A 23344-nucleotide genomic window follows, 5' to 3' on the forward strand; every position below is an offset into this window, starting at 1 on the left:
TAAATCTGAAGTAGGATATTCATTTGTCTGCAACCTGTGGGACAGAGTCCCCAGCTACCTGAATCTTGGGCGGCCATCATGGAAGGATATTCCGAGCACCTGAGCCAAAGGATGCTCTACCCCTGGATGCAAGATCCAACTTATAGTGAGAAATAAATGTATGAGATGAAGCCCACGTAGCTGCTGCACAAATATCATCCAGAGGAATCCTAGCCTTGAAGGCTGCTGAGGTAGATACTGACCGGGTTGAATGGGCATGAACACCCTCCGGTGCGGGCCTTCCTGACGCTTGATAAGCCAATAAAATGCACTGTGAAATCCAGCGGGACAGAGAAACTTTGGAAATTGGCTTGCCCAAATTGAAATTTGCAAAGGAAATAAACAGCTGGTCGGATTGCCTATGACCATCTGTCCTGTTGAGATAAAATCTTAGTTGCCTGTGAACATCTAGTGAGTGTAGCCTATATTCACCTTTGTTTTCATACTTAGGGAAGAAAACAGGGAGGTTAATGGATTGATTGATGTTTGCTTCAGAAGCGATTTTAGGAAGGAAGGACGGGTTGGTCCTGAGGGAAACACGGTCCGGATAAAAAACCAAGTAAGGAGGTTTAGCTGATAAAGCTTGAAGTTCAGAAACTCTCTTGGCTGAAGTAATGGCTACCAAAAAGGCTGTCTTGTAAGACAAGAATTTGAGGTCCACTGTAGCCGCGGGCTCGAAAGGGGGAGCGGTCAAGGCCTGTAGGACCAAAGAAAGGTCCCAAGGAGGAACTGCTTGCTTTATAGGGGGCCTGAGAAGGAAAGTACCCTTAAGAAAGGTTTTGCACAATTTGGCTGACATAAGAGGATTAGACTCTTGACCAATGTGATAGTGAGAAATTGCCGCCAGTTGAACTTTGACTGTGGAACTGCTGGCACCATCATTAAAGAGAGAGGTTAGAAAATCAAGCACTACGGGGAGAGGAACCGTGAAGGGATCTAGGCCTTGCCACTCCGCCCACACAGAGAAACGTTTCCATTTGCTTTGGTAAACCTTTCTAGTGGATGGTTTATGAGCCGCCACCAAAATAGCCTTTACCGGTGAAGAAATACCGGGAGTCCTTATCAAGAGTGGAACTGGAGCAGCCAAGCGGTCAGCTTCAGGCTGTCCAGGTTCGGAGGAGGAATGCAGGATGGATGGGATATCAGATCCGGAATAGGATCTAGAATCCAAGGAGGATTCACCGAGTGAGACCTTAGGAAGGGGAACCAGATCTGTCGAGGCCAGAATGGAGCAATGAGAATCATTCTGCAACCCACCCGAGAGGCTTTCTGAAGAACTTGCAGCATCAGAGGCAAGGGTGGATAGGCATACAGAAGACCGGGTGGCCAAGCATGCACCAGAGCGTCTCTTGGGGTACCTCCGGGAGGAGGTATCAGAGCGAAAAACTGTCGCACTTGGTGTTTGAGGGAGAGGCAAAAGATCGCATGAAGGGGTTCCCCACCGTGCGAATATGCGTTCCGCTACTTGACAATTGAGAGACCACTCGTAAGGGGTCAGAATGGTGCGACTGAGCTTGTCCGCTAGGATGTTGGACCGACCCGGAATGTGCGTTGCTATGAGAAAGCGATTGGTGGAGATTGCCCATTCCCAAACTCTCATGGCCTCTCGACAAAGAGGGTAAGACCTTGTTCCCCCTTGCTTGTTGATGTACCAGACAACAGACATATTGTCCGATTGAATCGCAATTGTTCCCAAGGGAAGAAAGTCCTGAAGTGCTAGCAACGCTAAGAGCACTGCTCTCATCTCTAGAACATTGATATGCAGTAAGGTCTCTGAATCGTTCCACGTGCCTTGGACTGTCCGGCCCACAAAGTGCCCCCCCCACCCGAGGCGGGAGGCGTCCGTGGTCACCGTGGCGAGAGGGGGAGAAGCACAAAATGGGCGACCCTCGTGGAGATCCGGAGAGTGGAGCCACCACAAGAGGGACCGCTTGCAAGCCTTGCTGATCGCTATGGGATGATGCATGGGGAGAGCAAGGTATGACCACTGTACTAAGAGCGTCCACTGTAGAATGCGCATATTGAGCCTGGCAAGAGGAAGAAGTGCTATCGACGAAGCCATGGACCCTAGAGCCCTCAGGACCAACTCCGCTGGAACAGAACATGAATGGAGGATGGCCCGCACCTGGAGCTGCAGATTTAGAACTCTGTCCGCAGTGAGGAAGGCTCGTAAACTCCTTGTGTCTAGTCTGGCCCCTATGAAATCTAAGAACTGAGTGGGTGCCAGGTTGGACTTGTTTGTATTTATTGTGATGCCCAGAAATGGAGCAAGATGGAGAAAGGAGTCTCGCCGAGAGAAGTAGATGCCTTGTTGGGGCGGTAAGGAGCCAGTCGTCCAGGTAGGGAAAGACCTGCACCCCTGAAGCCTCAGGTGGGCCGCTACCACTGCTAGTACTTTGGTAAACACCCTGGGGCTGTGGTGAGACCAAAGGGAAGGACCCGGAACTGGTAGTGACTGGCTCCCAGCCGGAAGCGGAGAAACCTCCTGGAGCGTCTGTCCATTAGGATGTGGTAGTACGCGTCCTTGAGATCTATCGAGCACATCCAGTGGCCTTCTCCCAGAAGGGGAGAATAGATTGTAGAGTGACCATTCGAATTTTTCTTTGGGGACTGCCAGATTCAGGAGAGAGAGGTCTAGGATTGGTCTTAGTTCCCCGTCTTTTTGGCACTAAAAGAACCTGGTGTAGAACCCTGATCCGATCTGGTCGGGGGAACGGGCTGGATGGCTCTTTTCTCTAGCAGATGGCCAATTTCTGCCAAAGCGGCCTCCCTTTGACCGGGTGGTACGTCTGGGAGGGACTTCATCTTTGGAAGGTGAAGGAAAGGAATGCGATATCCCTGGATATGATTTGGAGAACCCAGCGGTCCGATGTTATGGACTCCCATGCCGCTAGGTGCCCAACGTCCCCCGACTGCCTCCAGAGTAGAGCAGTCGGGCAACCCCTCAGGGTTGCTGCGCGGGCCGTTCAGAGAAAGGTTCCCTGGACCCGAAGTTTCTGGGAGCCCCTCTGCCTCTAGGGCGGCGTCCTCCCTGTCCTCCTCTGCCACGGAAGGACTGGTTGTCCGGAGCAGGCTGGGACTGCTGCGACTTCCGGAACCACATCTTCTTCTGACCCTTTTGGTTCCTAGAATAGGGCCTCTGGGGTGCAGAGAAGTGGATTCCGACGGCAGACAGCGTCTTCCCGTCCTTCTCGCTCTGGGTCAACGTCTCGCGAACGGTCTTGCCAAACAGAGCAGAACCATCAAAGTTCGCAAACGACGCCTTGAAGGGCTCAGAAAAATCGCAGTGGCGGAGCCAGGCCTGGCGTCTAGTGACCAGTCCTGTCCCCGCAGCTCTAGCGGCGCCCTCCGTAGCATGGGAGAGTAGCCGCATAGAAGTATTGTGACTGACCTAAGAGTGGCCATTTTGGTGGAGTGCAGAGCTCTGTCCTCCTCCGAAATGGACTCAGGGGGGGATGCAGCGTACTCCTTAATAAGGTCTCGCTGCATCCGAATAACATGTGCCAAATAGTTCAGCGCCCTTACCGAAAGGTCGCCGAACTGAACATCCGCTTCCCCAAGCGGTCCATCATCCGAGACTCCTTGCTCGGTGGGTGGACTGAGGGACTCTCCTGAGCCAGTTCCCTCTTTGTGGCCGCCGCCATCAACATGGCATCTACAGGAGGCCCCTTACTCCAATGGGTCCTGTCAGAAGGCGGGCTAAGGATTTTATCAGGTCTTTTGGGAATTGGCTCCACGGTGTCCGGTTCCTTCCACGCCCTGGTGGTAATAAGGTCCACCAGGGGGTCGGCAGGGGACACCCAAGAGGTAGACGGGCCCGTTTCGAATGCCTCCAAGAACACGGACTCGTCCGAGGAAGACTTGGGGGCAGACCACCCCCCCCTGATACGGAGCATTTCCATGATGTCTCCGAAGGAGACATCCTCGGGGGGTGACCGTGGGGAGCCTTCCCCTTCCTCCAAGTCCGTGTCTTCAGTGAGAGACTCAGGGGAGTCAATGTGCCTCCTTTTGCACGTATGCTTGCGAGGAGCCTCCTCTGGGGGGCTGTCAGAGGAGTCCTCGCAAGCAGCAATTTGCTCCATGGGAGCAACTTGGGGCACAGAAACGGGCTGTCCCAGGGGCCGGATGGTGGAAGCCTGGCCCAGTGCAGAGGGAGCGGGACGGAGCCGGAGCAAGTGCCGGGGTCCGGAGACCCTCAACAGAGCCCTCTCCACTACATCAAAAGCCGAAGGGGAGCCGACCTCGACCAAAGGATCCGACAATCGGCTCCCCCTCGGATCCGAAGAGTGGATCGGAGCCGGCGCCGAAGCACTCGGATCCGAAGGGACAGTGCGCTCCGACACAGACGGCGCCGAAGGAGCACTGATCCCCCCGGATCCGAAGCTCGGATCCAGGCTCCGAGATCGGGTCCGGCGCACTCGAGGGCATGGTCGGATCCGGTACCAAGTACTATCGGCTCCGACCTCCCCGGCTCGGCTGCTCGGCTCCAGTTGCTCCGAACCCGGGAAGCGGGTCGGAGAAGGAGCAATAGGCTTGAAAAAGGGTGTTGAGCTCCCCCCCGGAGGGGGGGGAGGCAAGAGCACTCCCATCTGCATCTGGGCCTGGATGAACCTTCGCATCATCCGGTCCAGATCAGCATCCGAAAGGCTATGGGTAGATCTCGACGAGGCTACCGAGGTAGGCCTGGAATGCCTCCTCGATAGCCTCGCCGGAGATCGGGTCTCCTCCTCCTCAGGACCCGGTGAGAAGCACACAGGTGACCGGAGCCGAGAAGGAGGAGACCGCTCCAACAAGGAAACCGAGGGAGAAGCCCGCTTGGCTGGCGGGGCCGAAACAGAGGTCTCGGCCCGCCGCTTGTGGTGCTTCTCCCTCCGGTCCTTTAGATGCATCCCTCTCCTGTCCTGAAGCGGGAGTTTGAGTCCCAGGAGCAGGAGGGGGTGCTACAGGGGGAACAGCTGCAGCCGCAGGAGTCCCCGAAGGAGCGGGGGTCGGAGCCGAGTCCGGCGGTAAAAGACCCGCCAAGACCAGCTTGGACCTCCGCTCCCTCAGTGCCCTGGGGTTGAACCCTGCACAAATGGAACAGCCAGATGTGAGGTGTTCAACCCCAAGACACTTAACACACCGAGTGTGGCCATCAGCCGGTGAGAGCTTATGGCCACACTCGGAGCATTTAGAGAAAATTGACTTAGGCTGATCAGCCATAGTCAAAAATTAACCAAAAGTTACAGAAGTAACTTAAAACAATAAACAATAAGAAGCACACAGGCCTCACACACACTCTACGTACCAGCGAGGGGAGGGGATAAAATATACTACTGTAAATTAAATTAAACTAAAAACAGTCAATAAAAATAGGAAACCTACAACTTTCACACAAAAAAGTTTAAAGAAAGCAAAAATATTCTATTCTTGTACAAGAAAAATCCACTTAGCTGAGAGCTATAAGAACCACATCCAGTTACCAGCGCGGCAAACAAGATCTGGGGTCATGAGGGTAGAGCAGGGCATTATGGGTGAGGGGAGGAGCTGAGAGCTTGGATCCATAGCTGGAAACTATGCCGGTTCGGATCCGATATCGGATCCATGACCCACAGGTTGCAGACAAATGAATATCCTACTTCAGATCAACTGTTTGCTACATTTGTAGCAAGCAGTTTACTGCAGCTTACTACAGTTTTAAAGAAAAACTGATTTTCTTTTTAAATGTGTTGAAGGAGTGCCAGATAATACATAGAAAAGGGACCTGGATGACTGGTGCAGGAGAGACGGGGGAGTGCATTTCATGTATCTGGCCACCTAACAGTAACAGGATTGTCCATATTTTTTTTTTTTTGCTCAAGGTGCTGGTTAAGCCAGCTATACTTATGCACATACCTACTACTTTTATCTCTTCTGAAACTGCTCCCCAAGCAAATTCTGAGGTATCTGTGGTGACTGACTTCTTTCCAGCATGGCGAGAGAAGGGTAGACCTGAGTTTAGGGAATTTTGATGTCTCCACCAAGTAATTTCTCTTCTGACAAACCCCAGCACTGGTATTTGTAACAGAAAAGGATGTAGGTGCTGGGACCAAAGAGACTTCAGATATCATTGTATCTTTTTCGTGTGGGGTCTTCCAGTAGTATCATGAGAATCACACATGCACTGAGACCCAAAATCCAAAGGTATTCCCTCGCAGTGACAGAAGTCGGAGTGGAAGCACTATATATATATATTTCCTGTGGGAAAAAAGCTTTTTGAACTGAGGTGTCTGGCTAACACCACAGGAAGACAATCCTGTGTGAAGGAGTCAAAAATACTTCTGAATGCTCTCTTGGAATCGCAGCTTCTGTGGCAAGTATCTTAACCAAGTCAGAGACTCCTGACACTTCAAAAAGACTCTGCAAAGAAAAGCAAGTTGTCTAAATATGAAAAGATGTGGATACTCTGTAGTCTGCAATGAGCTATAACTGGATTGAGATACTTTGTAAACACTCAGTACATAGTCCAAAGGGTAAGGTAGAGAACTGGCAATATGAACCAGGCACACAAAACCTTAAGAAGCACCAGACGTATGGATGAATAGGCTTCTTTTAAATCTAGTGTTACAATGAAACTTAAATAAGTAGAAGAGGTAACAGGCGGCATCATTTTGAACATGGACACTATCACAAACAGGTTTAGAAAATAAATATCCAGAACTGTTCTCCATTCAATTTATTTTTTCTACACTAGAAACATCTTTGAATTAAAAAACTTTCCCATTCTGGAAAGGTGGCACTAGTTCTATTACTCTGTGGGATAGCATGAGTTGAATGACAGGGATCTGGTCTGGTGGATGAGGAATTACCACTTGAAAAGGAGAAATGTCCTTTCACTTCCAGGTGTAACCTTGATGAATGATCTTCAGAACTCAATTGTCTGAAATTATCTGTTGCCAAAGAGAAAAGTGGAGATTCGGCCTTTCTGGAAGGGAAAGGGGACTGCCATGGTGGAAGGAGAGTACAAGGTCCCTTAAATCGTCATTCTGATTTGTTGGACTGTCTTTGGTTTTTCTGGGGTTTATGAATTCTTTATGGAAACCTCTTACAATTTCTTCTTAAATGTGTGTTAACTTGCATTTTGTTAACTGATTATTATTTATTTATGTAGTTATTTTTTTTTGACAAGATCAGATGAGGAGTAAAAAAATCCTTTAGAAAATTTAGAAAAGGAGGGCTGAAATTTCTTAAGACATTCCCTTATCAGCTTATGCCTTTCATCAGATTTTTTTTTTTTTGATAATATCTGCAGTACAGGACCCAAAAGATAAATCTTTATCCAAAAGTGAATGTTTTATTTTGGCACAAAGATTATAACATATATATATATATATATATATATATATATATATATATATATATATATATTTTTTTTTTTCAAACAGACTATTTTAATATTTATCCAGACGGTTAGTCAAAGGAAGTATTTCCTGGTTTTCTAAACAGACTTGATTGATTATGTCTCTGAAATCTTAACTTTCATTGGCTCTTTTACATAGACATGTGATCTTAATTTGGAGATTTAAATCTGATTTTACTTTGTACAAATAGATTCTGAAGAAGTTCTATATTATGGGAATAAAGAACAAAAGTGCCTAATCTACTTTCCAGTGTGAAGATCCAGTCTGTTGGGATAGTAGAACTTTGTTTTTTTGTTCGAGTTATCTTTGGTTCTACACTGTTTTTGTTTTTTCGTTTACTTTAGTATATGAGCCTGACAATTAAAACTTCTGAAAATCAAAGTTGCAGAAGCATACACTTTTCCCCATACTTATCAATAAGCTTACCATCCTTGTCTGAAACAGGAGGACAGAAATTAAGTAAATGTTTGGCAGCAGTAGGATTAACTAAAGGTACAGCTGCTGGGTCAGATTTGGGAAAAGTGTATAAAAACTTAAAAGATCGAGGACCTTTATATATTATATCTGCCATTTTAAAGGCAGCAGGCTGACTGCTATGAAAATTGCAGGCAGTGACACACATATCCTCCAGTGCTGACAAAACTAGGAAAATGGGTGAAGGTTCTGAAAATTCCTTCTCTAGCAGCTCATATTGTTTTCTGAGGAATAGAAAACCTCAGTGTGTTCTCTCACTAAAACAGTGGTGCATTCTGAAAACAGTGACCAGGAAAGAAATCTCCCTACAGGAAGAAACAGAAATGGAGCTGTCCTCTGCGTATGAATCAAAAAACATAGGGGGGACCCACTATTTGTCCCTTCATCTTCCTGTCCAGATTCAAAACCATGAATTCATCCATCCATCTGCACCCCTTTTCCCATTTCTTACATATGGAGTCAGAGTGTCACTTTAACAGTGACAACCATCTCTTCAGGAAAAGTGATATCCCTCTTTCTTTTACCAAAAAACACCTCATAGCATCAATTAAACGCTAAGCCAGACAAAGTAAACTACTCTTGTCCACGAAAATATAAGGAGGAGGAGACACATGTATAGCTTTCTATATTTTTCTTACAGGAAAAACAGTGTTATTAATGGCAGCAGGTTCCCCAGAGAAGGGTGCAACATTCTGACCAAACAGGGAAGTCTCCCCTTTTCTCTTTCCCATGACCATCATAGCTCTCCTTTGCCCACCAAGGGGACCCCAATAGGACGTGGCTAACCCCTGGTGCATAACAGTGGCTGTAGGTGCTACACCAAAGGGATCTGGGATAAAAGATGAGTGGTCTGAGGAACGCGCTATTGACACAGCACAGATACCCATCTATGGCTGAGGCTAATTGCTAGCCTGCTGTGGTGGCAAAGGCTGTTTTCTTTTTTTTTTTGGCTGCAAAAAGGACCAACTGTGGGATCAGTAGTTTGTTCCATGGTCAAGTTGAAAAACAGTGGATCTTTTCTACGGAAAACAAGCATCAAAAGCCAGTAAAAGTTAAAGTCTGTTTTACACAAAAACAGTCATTTTGCCAGCTCTGTAAAGTAAAATAAACACAATTTCTCTGCAGGAAAAAAATATGGTTTTAATTAGTTCAAACAACCTTTAAACTGAATGGAAAAAAATGGGCTCCTTTTAAAAAGTACAGTTAAATCTTGTCGTAGCCCATCAAAACATAAACCACTAGCTTAAAAATAACTTTCCTAAACATAAACAGCAAAGCAAACTAAAGTGACCCTTTTTTAATGTGGAAGGCTTTTTCCCAAAGGGAACTTACTTGCCGGCAAAGGAACAGCACAAACCAATCATCAGTCCTTGGAAGCCATTACAGGAGCTTTCTCTTGAAAATCAGGAAAGCTCTGAATGGCTTGGCTCCCAAACCTGTCTTTTTAATCACTGCACTTTGAGTGGACTGATGATCTGGGTGCAAGGAAGATGTCCTGAATCTTTGAAAGCTGGCCAGCTGTTATATCCTTCGCAAGATATAATCCATATAACTAAGGTTGCTACAGCAGTGATCAATATGATGAACATTTATTCTTCATTTGCAGAAGGAATGAAATAAAGTAAGAATGAAGTAAAGCACTGGAAGAATTTAGAAACCAATTAAATACAGGAAATAATATAAAAAAGATAGCAAGAAACAAATTCTAGCCTGCCTCTTCACCTCGGACTTTACCATAGAAATAGTTGGAAGGATTTGGGTGTCAATATGGGAGGGGAGGAAAGAGGAAGATGACTGATGATGGGATAGATGACTAGGCTCAGTCAAGGTATACTAGACTCCAAGTTATATTCATTCTGACATACAAGTTGCAGGGATCTCAGGGTAAGCCCAGAGGACCTTCAAAAACTATGACTAGAGGTCTAGACTGACCTGTTACAAAATGAGCAGATTACTGTCTAATGGAAAATTTGCGGAGAATTGCAAAAAAACAAGTACCGAGTCACTGCACAAGGGGAAGTGTAAAAGTGTTAAAGTGTATTCACAATCAACAGACTAGTGAGCTGGAACTCAGTGACATGCAAGGTCATGAAGCACAATTCAGAATTAAAATGTGTGCACTTCATGGTGGAGAATCATTTTGAAGACATTGACCAATACACAGAATTAAGAGACTGTGTCAGCTAAGTCAAACCTAATTCAGTTTGTGACTGTATAATCACTTAGGTAGAAGAAGTCCATTTGGTAGATGTAGCTTACAAGGACATTTGTGAGGCATTTTATTCTGCCTCCCACAGAAGAATGTTGATAATGTAAGGGATAGCAAAAAGTGATAAAAGTAATCCAGTGGCTAGAAAAAAGGCTTGAAGATAGAACTTCGAGCATGATAATCAGGAGAACATTATCTATATGTAATTACTGGTATATAATACGGAACAGGTTCTGTAATCTTCAGTTTATTTGTTAGAAACATCATGCAAGGACTGCAGAAGATGATTAACCTTTTTTATTAATGACATGGCAGTAGTGGAAAGGGTAAAGAATGACATCAGTATCAAAGCTTGCTGGAAAGAGCAGAGAGAAGACAACTAGGGTTAAGTGCTGTGAACTGCAATGTGATAGACTTGGAAAGTAAACCCCAGAAAATTGGAGACTCCCATTAAATACATTAATAAAAGCACTGGCCAACACAGAAACTTTGACATGCTCACTGTAAAACAAATAAATAAATAATAAAATAAAATAAAAACACAGAGGCAAACTGACAACACATTAGTGCTGATGAATAGTGGAAAAAGTCCCACAGTCGTAAGGTTAATGCTACCACCATAAAGCATGTTTGTCAGGTAAAACAAGTGAATTATATGTAGCAAGTTATGAAGACCCACTAGAGAAAAGAAAATGAACTTACTAGAAGAACTGCAAAGGAAACTGCTGGGTTACCTAATGGGTACAGAAGAACTGTTGTGTCAAGGTAGAAAAATGTGACTTTCTTCTATGCAGGAAAGAAGAGAAAGGGGAAACATGATGGTGGAATTTGCAATGATGGTAAAAATGGAGACATGAAATGCAAACTGAAGCAATCAGCATAGTTTGGTTCACAGAAATACTTATGAGTGTGGTTTGAAGGAAGCACTTATCCAAACAGAGGGAGACAGAGAGGTGTGGGCTTTCCATTTGATGAAAAAGAACACAACCCATCTGGAGGTGAGTCATAGAAGGCATGAAGTAAGTAATAATGGTGTACAAGCTACAGGATATACAACAACAAGCAGGCAGATGTCATAAGCATATCTTTGCTGTCCTTAATATGGATGTAAAGAACTACAAACTCATTAGCTTGACCACAACAGTGAGAAAAAAAATTACTGGAAATACAATATGATGAAAGGATTCTGCAATCTTTAATTGTCAGAAGACAGACCATTTACTTTTCATAATGATACCAAATAATAAAAAAGACACGTTTCAAGCATTTAAATCCAAAGACCATCAGATTTATTGAGGGATATAATATGGGCATCATAAGACTTGCAAAGGATAAATATGGATGGTCTAAATCAGGTTTATATTATATCATTGAAAATGCACATTATTGAACCCCCTTGTGTGGGTGGCTGCACTCCCACACCCCCACTAACTATATATACCAACTTTGAGATTGCACTACAGTGGGTAAAGGACAAATTTCCTGATGTCCACCGTAATGCAATCTCAGTCAGAATGGTTTGACGAATGGCATTTTCGATTAAATGCCGTCCAAAATGTTATTTGGTGATGTTCATCTTCAATTAAATAATAAGGACCCATCCAAATCATATCAGAGTAAATGTATGAATATTACAGTATAACTACCCATTCGTACTGTATTCATATGTCTTAGGGATTGTTTAGTGAAGCAGATATCACAAAATACTGTAAGTTTCATGTTATCATATGGAAATATTTTAAACAAACAACATTTCGAACATGTGCATGTAGCTAAACATGTAATCATTTTTAAATTGACAGTTAACATTTAAAACATGTCAGTGTACAAGCTGCTAAACCAAATGCAATTTGCAGTAAATCAACTGCAGAACTTTTTTTTTATTGATTACTAATAAAAAAAATGATTCAGGTATATAGCTTTACAAAATATTATGGTGCATATCACTGCAGAGGATAGACACGATTTTTTAAAACTGCTATTTATTTTCTGCATGCTGCACTGAATCAAGAGAGCTCAGATGGATGCTGAGCACGGAAAGTAATATCTTCTGCTTAAATAATATACTTATTTCGAAGTAACTGTTGTGGATTATACACAATTCCTTTGGACAGGGCAAATCAATGACTTCCTTGGTGAATGAAAAATTGAAAGCTTTATCAAATCTTTTTAAATTTCCCGAACAAAGCATTAATCACACTTGCACATAATATTTTTGGGAAGGTATGCATGAAGATGTATGACAGTATATAAATATATTTTGACTGATGTCTACAAACTTTAATGTGGGAGTCCTCACATTTATTGCAGATCTAATTAATTAATGGAATAATAATCACTTAAAATTTATACTGATGTCTTAAGAAATGCTCTTGAAATAAGTTACTGCTATGAATTAAGTTGTCAGTGTAATTTCTGAATATATTTCAAATATCTAGAAAACACTGGTGTTAGACCTGTATTCTGTCAGTGTGATTTATGAATATATTTCAGATATCTAAAAAATATAGTTTGATGTTGGACCTGTATTCTCAGCTAGACTCAGGGGTAGTGGACTGCCAATTTTCCGAGAAAATGAGCCTTGCAATCAGACTCACGTGCTTCCATCACTGGAATTTCCATGGGTGGTGATTTGAAGGCTCTGTTATGCAGTACGGAAACATTTTTCACTCCAACAACACTGGAAAGTGATGCGAGTATATACTTAGTACAACCGTTATGTTACAGCTTCACCCAAAACATAGCAATCTAAGTTTTCATTATTTACTGATCTTCTGTACAATTTTAATGGCTTAGTATCCGTTGAAGTATTTAGTATTACTTTATAACTTGTTACAGCCCAAAATAGCCTGACTGTGACTAAATACTAGTGTAATTTTTTTTTGTTCCAACTGTCTTACTCCTACAAAGTCATGTAAATCTCTGTAACAACACAGTCTAGACACAATAAACTAGATACTTTCCTCCTTTAACTGGTCATAGTGACAGTCAGTCAATGGTTTATTATACTATTTCCAGTAATGGTGTTGGTGTTCTGCTTCTGTTGCCTTACTCTGATTTTTTTCTAATTGTAAGATGCCAAAAAGCATTTTTTGGGGCACTATATGTTATTCCAGAAAAATATGTTATAAACCATGGGTTTTTATTAAAGTTGTAATTCCTTGCAAGTTTGCACAGCAAACTCTGGACTATCTTAAGATGATAGGTCTAACAGCTCATCTCAAAATCTATGACTAACATCTTACATTTCACAGACTTGGTGGTTCACTGAAATAAGATGGCTTCAGGCAGTGCCTCTAGTTTTGTGCAACTGCATGAGTAATGGCAGCCTTTTACAGGCTAAAAGTGAAAGTGTTTACCAGTGCATTTATTTAGTGCTGTAGCATAACTGATCCCTGCTCTTAATACAGAGACTTCACCATCAACTAACTCTATGAAAAGTCTCTCCAACAGCTGCTGACAATGTCATTTAAGCATCTTATTGATCCTGGTAAGACACAGCCTCAGGATGTAAAACTGGGTACTTATTAACATTGGAAGTCACTGAGAAATTGTGAATGCATCAATATCATCAGGTTGAGACACAATTAGTTTTAAAAATCACCTCAAGATATGAATAGGGAAGAAGATTATGGTACTTTCATAACATGTAGCATGAAAAAAAATAAAAAACAGAAAGAAAGAAACTGAATGATACTGAATGGACTATTGGACACTTACACCTAACTGATATAAAGACTACACTAACTCTGGATAAGTTTAACTAAACTGGATGATAAAGCTAATAAAAGTTAAGGCTACCCAGAACACTGGTAAGGACAGGTGTCATCTCATGAAGTATGAGATTATAATGCCACTGTTTATGCTGCTTGCAAGAGTCTTAGGGGAAGTATTACATTTCCTCCTGGAGATGTTTTTCAAGAGTAATAAACAAAAACCTACATTTGCCAAGGTAGACACAAACTGCAGGAAGTATTATAGTCCATATATGCTATCTTTGATTAGGCTCTATTTTTTCACAGAATGCTATAAATGTTGGTATATCATGCATGAATATTATACAGTCTGTACTGGTTTTCCATTGGACAGCAATCGATAATCTTAGGTATAACATGTCTCAAAAATAAACACATTTTATGGGAAAAATAAATGAGACAGGTTGAACAACAGAAATATAGCTGGCAAGTAACAGCCCTGGTGAAGTGTATATGTGAGCTATAGCACAATCTATTTGGGAAATCTCATGAATGCATGAAATATGTAATGCATTTATATAGCAGAACAATAAAATCAGGAGAGAAATGGCAGTAGTTATTTTTGCCTGCCTGCTGCTGAAGGCCATAGATGATTAATATTATAAACAACATGAAAAAATGTCAGAAGAAAGCATAAAGATGGTGGCAATTAGTCATCTTAGCAGATGCAAACCTACCCTCCACTGTTACATTATCAACAGATAATTGAAGACTCTTTCCTCTGCGGACCACACGGACTGTGTGCCATTCATTGTCATTTAGCTTCTGCCCAGCATATAGGACCTCTGGGCCTTTACCTACAAAAGGAAACACAGAAAGGCTATCAAAAAAATTGCACAAGAGTACAACTCATTATGTATATTGAAGGCTCTGTCTCTTTCCATGCACAGTATAATGTATATTTAAAAAATAATTTACATCTAGAAATTAAAAGTCTCTTGTACCATTAAAGGTTCTAGGTGACATAAGATACAAGAAGAGTAAAGAGGAAGTTGCCAGGAAATGATAACAGAGCCCTAAAATGGAAACTTTTGTATATTTATAGTGAACTACGTTACGCCTAAAAAGCATTGTTTCAATGCTTATGCATGAATTATGGTACCTTGGATTAGTAATCATTCTTTAAACCATCGGATTGTATTAAAAGAAGCATGATTTGAGCAGATTTCACCTTATTCCTATGTGCAAGTGTGCTGTGCCAGGATGTGAGTTGTCTGTGGTTTTAGCACCTCTCTACAGGTAACATTTCTGATATGCATACCCTGATAACTCTGCTGTGTTTTAATAAAACTTTGAAAGGAATTACTACTCTCTATTTTTAAGTAGTCACAAAATTATAGCTCAAAAATCATACATTTAGAACAGATTTTCAAAGCTCAAAATGTAATAGTATGGTTCAGACACCTGCTAGTAAACTATATCATTATGCAAGACAGGTAAACAAATATGACATCTCCTATCAATGGTGTCTCAGTTTTACAGCCAGCTTAATGTTTTATTTTATTTATTTATTTTATATTTGTTTACCAGGGATGTCCGACTGGGCCAGTTGCCCTTTTCCAGAGGAGGACCAGGAAGAAAACCTCCGTTAAAAAAACACACTACAGACAATACAAGAAATCAATAACAATCAAGAATACATAACTTTTGTAAATATAGGTAGTACATTGTTTAGATGTAAACAATAAAAACTGACAGAGTAATACAAAGTAGAAAAAAGAAAGCTAACAAACAAGCTAGCATGAAATAGCTTGTGTCCATCATACAGAAATGACTGATTAGTAGGGATTAGAATAATGTTTGAGTTGTTTACCTCACAAACACAAGGTATGAGGTTTGATTCTTACCTTTGAGGGAAACTGGCTAGGGTCAAAATGGCCCAGAAAGGCAGCTAGCCTAGTACTTACCTATGAAACCTTATAATGTAGAATTACCTCTAATTTCAATACAATTGTGAGAAATGTTTGCCACTGATAGAGTGTTTGAGCTGTTAGAACTTTTCATGTGTTGTGTTGAGAAATGCTCGAGACATTGTTACAATGATAAACCTGTCCCTAACATACTTCTAGGTGCTTTTTATTTAAACTATTTTTACAAAAGGAAAAAAATGAGATGAGCAAAAAAAAAAATGACAAAACAAAATAAAGAAGAAAATACTAAAAGTTTTATCAGGATGTGCACGCATGCACAACATTTTTATGTGTCTAGATATTTATTACTGCAGCTCTGGTTATTTGTATCTGTTTGTGTGTGACAGAGAGAGAGAGAAAGATGCACATTTTTAATGGTCACAGCCTTTATGTAATTTAGGGATGTATTTCAGAAGCTTGAGATTACACCTTCCAATTTAGCATTTAACATTTTCCAGCTTACTTATTCAGAATTATACTTTTTTTTTTTAATTCTGTTTTACCACCTGCTTTCTTCCACCAATCATTTTCCCATTTAGTAATAAACATTTACATACAGACACACACACACACTTTTTGTTGTATTGCTTGAGTGAAAACTATGAAGTAGAGGGCTGTTTGTGATACACTACTGGCAGAGGACTTCTTGATATGCCATACTCACCTTCAATCCCTGCATGTTAAACAGAGGAACTTTTGCCTCATGGCTGCATGGATGCATTCAGGTTTCCATGCAGAGCAAACAAGAGGCTGTTGGACATTATTATGCATTAGAGAAAGGGCAACCTGTACACAGCCACCCTGACTGGAGGGCAAATACCTTCCAGCAGGGTGTTAATGCACAGTTAATGCCTGCTGAAAAAAAAGTCCACCCCTTCATAGCACCACATTAAGGTGCCATGAAGCATGGACAGAAAAACAAACAAATGGCTGCAATTTTTATGCCCACAAAGAGTGAGATAGGGAATACCGATGTCTTAAAATGGCTGCATGCAGTCCATCAACTTACAAGCATTAAAAAGTAAGAAATATGAAAATCTTTTTTTCCTCAAATATTTTTTATTTTAAATTAAAATAACATTTACATAATATTTTTAAATATCATTTTAAACAACTATATACAATATTTACAATAGCCTGACTTTCAATTAAATATACACTGTATGTTATTAAATATAAAATTAACAGATCAGTTATCAGAGATACAATATTGATTATTGCAGAGTGTCCAACAAAGATATAACTTTCTCCCAAGGATTATTTACCAATGGCCTGGGATAAATTCGTAGTTCTTTGATTTTTATTTCCATCGATGCAGTTATCTTCAGTAAAGTGTAGAATTCTTCCAAGGTCGGGGGTGTATTTGAATTCCATCTTCTGGTTACGCATTTCCTAGATGTAGCAAGTATTGTCCATAACAAATACATATTTGTCTTATTCAGGTAGGGACCTTCATTTACATTTAGTATAATCAATACTTTAGTTAAGGTAAAGGATTCATTAAATAAAGCTTGTAAAAAATTATTGATTCCATTCCAATATGATTTAATTTTATTACAGTCATAAAAAATATGAATCCAGTCTGCTTTATTTGACTTTTCACACCTCCAGTAAAAACCATTTGTAGTAGTAATGATCTTTTTAATTCTATATGGTGTTAAAAAATGCCCTATGTAAGTATTTCCAGTTAAATATTTTCCAGTACTGTGTGTTAGAGGTGTAATTAACTGATAGTAAGATGTTAGTTTAAATTTTTTCTGTTAAGTGCAATGACTGACCTTTTGTTAAGAACTGCCAGTATGATGGTTTGGCAATTGTTTTATATGTTATTAACTCTTTATATAGATTTGAAATGGAATTTTTCTTTTCACAACTATTATATATAAATGCATACAGAAAACTTATTAGATTTGGAATATCTTTAAATGAGGAATATTAATTAATCTGCATAAATCTTGAGTGTACATTAGAATACTTTGTAAGGTTAACCAGTCCTGTGTTTGAATATTGTAAGTAGTTTTTATCATATGTATATCTAAAACATTTAATTTATTTACACATTGAAACTATCATAAGAATGCATTTTGTTCCCAGGAGGTTATAGTTTCCCTATATATTTTGTGAGGAATGTTCTTAGTGATGGTAAATGGAGTTAAAAGGTCAAACCAAAGTTTTAGATCTATGTTTACATTGATAAGTTTTCTAAAGGAATTTATGTAATGGTTAATCAGTGTTGTTTTAGAAGGTTTTGTTATATTATATTGTATACATATGCATAGTATGTATCAGGGTTTGTTTGATTTATCTACTATTAAACATGTTTTTAACAGATTAAATTCATTTGTTAATGTAGCCATTGTTAATTATTTCCAGTTGGCAAAATAATTTGGGTTGATCCAGTCTATTATAGTTTTAAGCACAGATGCTTTTATATATGTTTCTATTTCTGGGAAGTTCAATCCTCCTTGTTTCCAGGGTCTAATGTGATGAGTTAGAGCTACTCTATTCTTTTTGGGATACCATAAAAATTTTATTAAACATGAGTTTATTTCTTTAAGAATGCATCTTTCAGGAATTAACTGTATTGCTAATGCTACATATAGTATTTTTGGCAATAAGATCATTTTTATTAATTGCAATCTGTCTTCAAAAGTTAATATAATTGTGTTCCACTTTTCTATATATATATTTATTGTTTCAATAATGATTTTATAATTTATTAATATTGTTTTGTTTATATTTTTGCATAACAATATTCCTAAATAATTTAGCGTAAGTTCTTGTTTTCCTATGATGGATTTATCTGTAACTTGTAGTTCTTTTTTCTTATTTAAAAATAGAAATTCTGATTTTGATCTAATAAAGTGTAGACCTGAAATCTTATACAATTTCTCCATTACTTCTTCTAGCTCTCCTAATGACTCTCTGGAATTTGATAGGGTTAATAAAATATCATCAGCAAAAAGCATTATTTTAGATATGTACTGGTCATAAACTTCTATTCCTTTTATTCTTGGATTATTGCCTATTATTTCTGCAAGTATTTCTATAGCCAAAGCAAATAGAATTGGAGAAAGGGGCATTCTTGTTTAGTACCTTTCGTTATATGGATAGGTTCTGAGGTGAAAGAACCTAATTTAATGTAGTCTAAGTTATTAATATATATGTTTTTTAGTAATAAGATGAAGGGAGGAGGAAATTCAAATAATGCTAAAGCTTTAAATAGATATTTCCAGTTGAGAGAATCTTTTTCTATGTCTAATCTGATTACAAGTGTTTCTCTATTGTCTTTATTCACATGATCTATAAAAGTAAGTATCCTTTTAATATTATCATGTGTGTGCCTGTTATATAAAAATCCAGTTTGATCATTATTAAATGTCTTTGAAAGTGGGATTTTCATTCTGTTAGCTAGGATTGACATGAAGATTTTGTAATCATTATTCAGTAATGATATAGGTCTGTATTAGGTGCAAAGGTCTGATGGTTTACTATCTTTTAGAATTGGTGTTATGAGAAAATATTTCCATGAGGGTGGTATTTTTGCTTTTGACTGGACTTCTAGCAAAGTTTTATGAAAAAGGGAGATTACTGTTGAAGGGAAGAGTTTGTAAATTTCTGTAATTATAACATATATACCTGGAGCTTTGTTAGATTTACTTTATTTTATCTTGTCAACAATTTCTTTGTAGGATATAGGTTTTTATAGGTCTAGTTTTAAGTTTTCAGGATTTTTTTTTATATTGATAAGGTTTCTATCTAAGTTTATTTGGTTGGTATCTAAATCTTCTTTTTTGAAGTGTTACATATAATGGAACCGAAATGCTTCAAGGATGTCTCCTATATCTTATACTTTTTTCCATTTCTTTTCATGATATATACTACTAATGTTATTTGCTTTAGATTTTATTTTAATTCTTGTAGATAAGTTATGTAGATATCTGGGGGAGGTGGCTAATGAGTTTGTTTTTAATTTTTCCAAGGCTAGACAAGTTTTATGTGTTAGAATTTCATTATATTTTTTATTTAATTCCTCTATTTCTTTTTTGACTTCTGGACAATTCTGATTTTTTTTTAGATTTTGCTGTCAAGAGTCTGGTTTGCAAGTCTACTGATTCAGATTCCCACTCTCTGGCTTTGTTTTTGTACCAGCTAAGGGTCTTACCAAATAAATACGCTTTTAATGAGTCCCAAACCATGACTCTACTTATTTCTGTTGTATTATTAATTTCAAAAAATAATTGTAGTTCTGACAACATCCAGGGTCTGAATTCTTTAATTTTCGTGATATATGATGGAATTCTAGTTGAGAGGATTAAAAGTTTAAACTCTATTTGGAGCTTCATTATCAGAGAATCATGATTTGAGAAGGGGCATGGAACTATTAAGAAGTTGAGGATTTTTGTTTGTAAATCTTGAACTACGAATAATTTGTCTATTCTGGTTTGTGTTCCAAATCTATGGTCTTTATGGGAAAATAATAAGGATTTATCATCTTTTACTTTAAAAGTGCCTATTAAATGAAATGAATCAATCCATCTTTTTAAGGATTTAGAAATAGTTGCTATGCGAAAAGACTTCTTGGTAGTTTCAGAAGCTTCTAAGGTACAATTAAAGTCTCTTCCCAGTATAAGATTTCCTTTATAATTGTTGGAAATAAAATCTAGGTGTTTTTAACCATTCCTGCTCCAATTCCTGGGAACCAATATAGATTAGCTAAGGTCCATTTTCTGTTATTAAATTTAATTATAACAAATGCTAGTAGACCTTCTTTGTCTTCATATTTATAAATAACTTTTGGAGTGATTATGTTTTTCTTCCAGAGAATTGATAGTCCTTTTGTCTTTGTTCTATAGGAGGATTGAGCTAAGACTGTATAGTCCTTAGGGTTCCAAATAAAGCTATCATTAGTCTTAAAATGCGTTTCCTTGAGAAATACTACTTGTGCCTTATTTAGATTTAAATATTTTAGTAAGTTTGATCTTTTGTTTGCATTATTTAAGCCATTACTCTTTAATGATAAGAATGTTAAATCCATTTCAAGTTATTGTTGGAAGAAACGTTTTGCTTCTTTTTTTTTAATTTTGATTATAGTAGTTATACCATATTCTCTGAATGTTATTTTTATGTGTGTAAACTTGGGAGTATAATTTAATGTTCTTTTTTCTTTAAATACAAGTAGGGTAAAATTCTGGTCAGGCTTTAAAAAAGTACTTCTATAAAACAATTCTAAAGTATCAAATACAAGTAAATATACATTTCCCATTAAACATGGAATGAAAGTCATTCCTAATCCAATAGATAAAGATAGATCTATTGGATTATCACTCATACCTTTAACCAACAATATCAACTGAGCTCCATATGTTAAATTATTATATGGAGAATTTTCTTAAAAAAGATATGAAATTCTATATTATTCTATTATTGTTCTACAGTATTTTATATATCAGGATGGAATGTTAGTAGTGTAAACAATTATTAAATTGACTTAGAAAATATCCAGTATTTAGTTACCCTTAAGAGATCCCAAATATGTCAGATATGTAATTTTGGATAAATTAAATGCAACAGAGGAGCATAGACTAAATAAGCCAACAACAAATAGATTATTACTAAAATAATTTGACTAAAAGGACTCTACGGGAGACAATGAGTGATTACCAATGAAATATGAATTTACTGTAGGTGCACTGTCTTCCTTTACCTTCCCAATCTTCAGCTCACCAACTTCAACTTACGCTTATGTAAATATATGGCTTATCAGTGGTATCCTGACTCTGAGTAGAGGTGCCCTACATTCTAGTGTGCAGTGCTTTTACATATTTATAGATTTACAAAGCAGAGTCTAAGAATGAACTGTGATCACCCTGACAATTCCCATTCTGCATAGGGCAACTCCTGCTTCCAGAATGGGCAATCACATCAGGTCTGGAATGAATGTGAAGGTACCTATATGGTAATCAAGACTTACCTTAGTTAAGTATTAATCAAATAGTATTTACAGCATCTTAGAGAGTTCTCGGGGCAGTTAGAATACTCTTAAGCCTCTCCTCCCTTGACCAAAAACAGAGATTTTCCTTCCCTTTCTTTCCCTTGTTTTAAATCAGTACTAATAAAGGAAATTCAGCAAACATAGGTAAACAGAAATAACATTCAGTAGACTGTCTTGTACATGACTCGCAATCCATTAAACAAGTCAGTGACTAACATCACTTTAGTTGTTGTTGTTGTTGTCTTTCGGCTTTTCCCGGTTAGGGGTCACCACAGCGGAACTCCGAACTGCTAATGATTGGCAGTAGATTTTCACGAACGCCGAGGTGCCAGCTTGACGTTCAACCTTCAACAGGGCATGCCCATTTACGCATGTCTTTCGAATGCCCACTCAACCGCAGGGAGGACATGCAGACTCCACACAGAAGGTACACCCCGGACTCCAGCCGAGAATCGAACGGAAGAACCTCTTGCTGTGAGGCAACAACGCTACGCTGCGCATCACTTTAGTAAACATTATAAAGATAAATTAGAAATAATTTCCTAGCTTTTTGCATTTTCTGATAAAGGAAAACATTAACAGTAAGCTATTTTAACTAAAAAGTATAAAGCATTTCAATTTTTCCTTGCATGTATACATTTCTACTTATATTGTAGTGTCAATAGCTGTCTTTGAAATCTGTACAATACTTCACTTCTTCATATCATTCCTTTTTCAATTCAGGTTTTGTTTTGTCTAAACGGCAACAACATTTCATGGGCACAATTAATATTTAGACTGATGTTTCAAATAAATAATTTGTCAGTTGCCAATTGAGTTAGTTTAGAATGTATGGTTAGTGTAAATATAGCATGTTGCAAAAATAATATGTATTTTTTGTGGGCTCTAGAGCCTGTCATATGCAAGTGGCATATATAATGCAGCATATATAGAGCAGATAGCTTACGGATTCAGGTTGTTAAAGTAAGTTATGCTTATTAATCAGGCAGTTTCATTTAAATTCACAAGTAATTTGAGGACATTTCAGTTGAGTTTCCAGTAATGTGTAGTCCAATGTGAGTAATTGAGTCCACTTTTCCTCATAAACACGTCACAATTCAGTAAACTAAGCAGAGTCTAACATCTGTCTAATAATCATTATAAAGACAAAGAATAGTAATTTCCTAGATCTTCAAACTTTCTGATATCGCAAAATGTTGACAGTAAGCTATTTTAACTGGAAGACTAAAACATTTCAATACTTCCTTGTGAATATATATTTTTACTTTTACTGTAGTGTCAAGAACTGTCTTTGAAATCTATGCATTACTTCACTTCTTTCAAGTCATTCATTTTACAGTTCAGATTATATTTTGTCTAAATGTTAATAGCATTTCAAAGGCACACTTAATAGTTAAACTGATATTTTAAATGAATAGCTATCAGTTACCAATTGAGTTTGTACAGAGTGTGAGGTAACTGCAAAGATAACATGTTGCAAAAAGTAATATGTATCTTTTCATATGCTGTACAGACTGGCAATTTCAAGTAACATATAAAATTAAACTTTTACAGTGCAGACAGCTTGTGTAATCAGCATGTTA

At 38.7% G+C, this 23344-nt stretch overlaps 1 protein-coding gene across 1 annotated transcript in view; it reads right to left on the reverse strand.

Annotated features, from left to right (window-relative positions):
• LOC122805321 (neurexin-2-like) overlaps nt 1-23344 on the reverse strand; it is a 1760973-nt gene that overhangs the window by 664583 nt on the left and 1073046 nt on the right. Inside the window, exon 8 of the mRNA XM_044075409.1 lies at nt 14534-14653. Within this exon, the coding sequence (XP_043931344.1) occupies nt 14534-14653 (120 nt within the window). The remainder of the gene's footprint in view (nt 1-14533; nt 14654-23344) is intronic.

This window comes from Protopterus annectens, chromosome 6.part1 (assembly GCF_019279795.1).
Source record: "Protopterus annectens isolate FY-2018-M chromosome 6.part1, PAN1.0, whole genome shotgun sequence".
NCBI lineage: Eukaryota > Metazoa > Chordata > Ceratodontiformes > Protopteridae > Protopterus > Protopterus annectens.